At 60.7% G+C, this 1,751-nt stretch overlaps 1 protein-coding gene across 1 annotated transcript; it reads right to left on the reverse strand.

The window, feature by feature from the left end:
• Window positions 1–857: 857 nt before the first annotated feature.
• LOC104275154 (claudin-3-like) lies at window positions 858–1,485 on the reverse strand. The gene is given in 2 exon segments (XM_009871028.1): window positions 858–1,455; window positions 1,457–1,485. Coding segments are annotated over 2 exon segments (627 nt in total).
• Window positions 1,486–1,751: the final 266 nt, after the last annotated feature.

Here is a 1,751-nt window from a genome sequence, read left to right on the forward strand (position 1 = left end):
GTTCCCCGAGCCCCTTGCTGTGCTGCCTCCACTCCTCCTCCTCCACTGCTCCCTTGGGAAGTTTTTTACCCAAATCTCTTGCTGGGATATTTCCTTTTTTCCTTTTCTCTTCCCTCAGACCTGTTCTTGTTAGTCCTGTTCCCATGGGATGAGCCGTGGGGAACAAGTTGCTTCCTTCCCCTCGAGAGCTGTAGCTGTCCCCATCCCCCACATCTCCCACACTCACCCTCCCTGTGGTTCTTGTCACCCCTCCACATTGCCCCCCTCCAGCTCTTAGGGTCCCTGAGCCCATCAGGGTACGTGCCCTGCTCCCCTCTCTCCTCATCTGTCACCAGCACTGTCACTGGGGCAGTTGGGGGTCGTGGCTGCCCCCACCCCTGCACTTGGCTGTTTAATAAACCCCCTGTCTCTGCTGCCAGTCTGCTGGGACTCGTTCTTGGAGCAGTGGGGCTATGGACCCTCCGGGGTGGGGAATGGGAAGGGGGGGATTTGGCCTTTCTCTGGGTCCCCTCCCAGTCCCCAAGCTCAGGGAACCTGGTGCATCCCCATGCGCCTCTTGCCTCTGACCCTCCCTCTGCCTCAGTTTCCCTCCTGGGGCATGAGCAAGGCTGGCATTTTCATGGGGGCATGCCGGGCGCAAGAGCATGACACCATAGGACATGTCACTGTCCTCCCCTCTCCCACCACGACGCTTCACAACAAGCCCAGACAGCCTTGGTGGCACCAAGAATTTTATAGCCCGGCACGCCAGGAAAGGGCACGTGTGGCAGGACTGTGCCAGGGGGCCCCAGCACGGGGGTGCGTTGTCAGAGGGGGTGGCAGGATGGCACAATGGTGCTGTGCCTTGGGCTGGTGGCTCACACGTAGTCCTTCATGGCATAGCCCATCGGGTTGCTGGTTTTCACCGCTCTGTACTTCTTGGGGTAGGGTTCCTCCTGGGTCGAGGACCCTGAGCAGCACAGAACACCCCCGCCAAAGAGCTGGAGGGCGCTGGAGGCCCAGCCGATGTAGAGGGCAGACCCCAGCTCTCTCTTGAGGGCCTGGGGCACCATGGGGTTGTAGAAGTTGGTGACGATGCTGTTAGCAGACCACGAGACGGGGATGAGCAGCATGATGCTGGCCAGGATAAAGATGACACCTGACACGACGGAGAACCTGTTCTTGGTGGTGGTGTCATCCACGCAGCGGGTGCAGTCTGCGCCCGAGATGGCAGCGAGGAAGGCGAAGAGGGCCGTGAAGATGGAGGTGACCACCAAGGCCCGAGCGGCTTGCAGGTCAGAGGTGAGCTCCAGCAACGAGTCGTAGCCCTTGCACTGCATCTGGCCCGTGCTCTCGTACACGCAGTTCATCCACAGCCCTTCCCAGAAGACCTGGGCCACCACGATGTTGGAGCCGATGAAGGCCGTCACCTTCCACATGGGCAGCGCGCAGGTGAGGATGGAGCCCAGCCAGCCCCCCACCCGGCTGCATCGACATCGTTGCCATTGACAGCACCTGTGGGGACATGGCACAGCCATCATGGACACAGCCCCAGAGCCAGGCGGGCTTTCTGGAGAGCATGGCCTTCAAGTTGGACGCATCCTGTTCCCCATCTGGGTGGGAACAGCTGCAGACCCACATGGGGACACGTGTGACGTGGGGCATTGCTGCAGGACAGCGTGGGGACACGTGTGACATTGCAGCAGGATGACATGGGGACACAGGGCATGGGGCATGGATGCAATCCAATATGGGGACACATGTGGCACTGG

The sequence above is a fragment of the Apaloderma vittatum genome, unplaced genomic scaffold (assembly GCF_000703405.1).
Source record: "Apaloderma vittatum isolate BGI_N311 unplaced genomic scaffold, ASM70340v1 scaffold25996, whole genome shotgun sequence".
Classification (NCBI taxonomy): Eukaryota; Metazoa; Chordata; class Aves; order Trogoniformes; family Trogonidae; genus Apaloderma; species Apaloderma vittatum.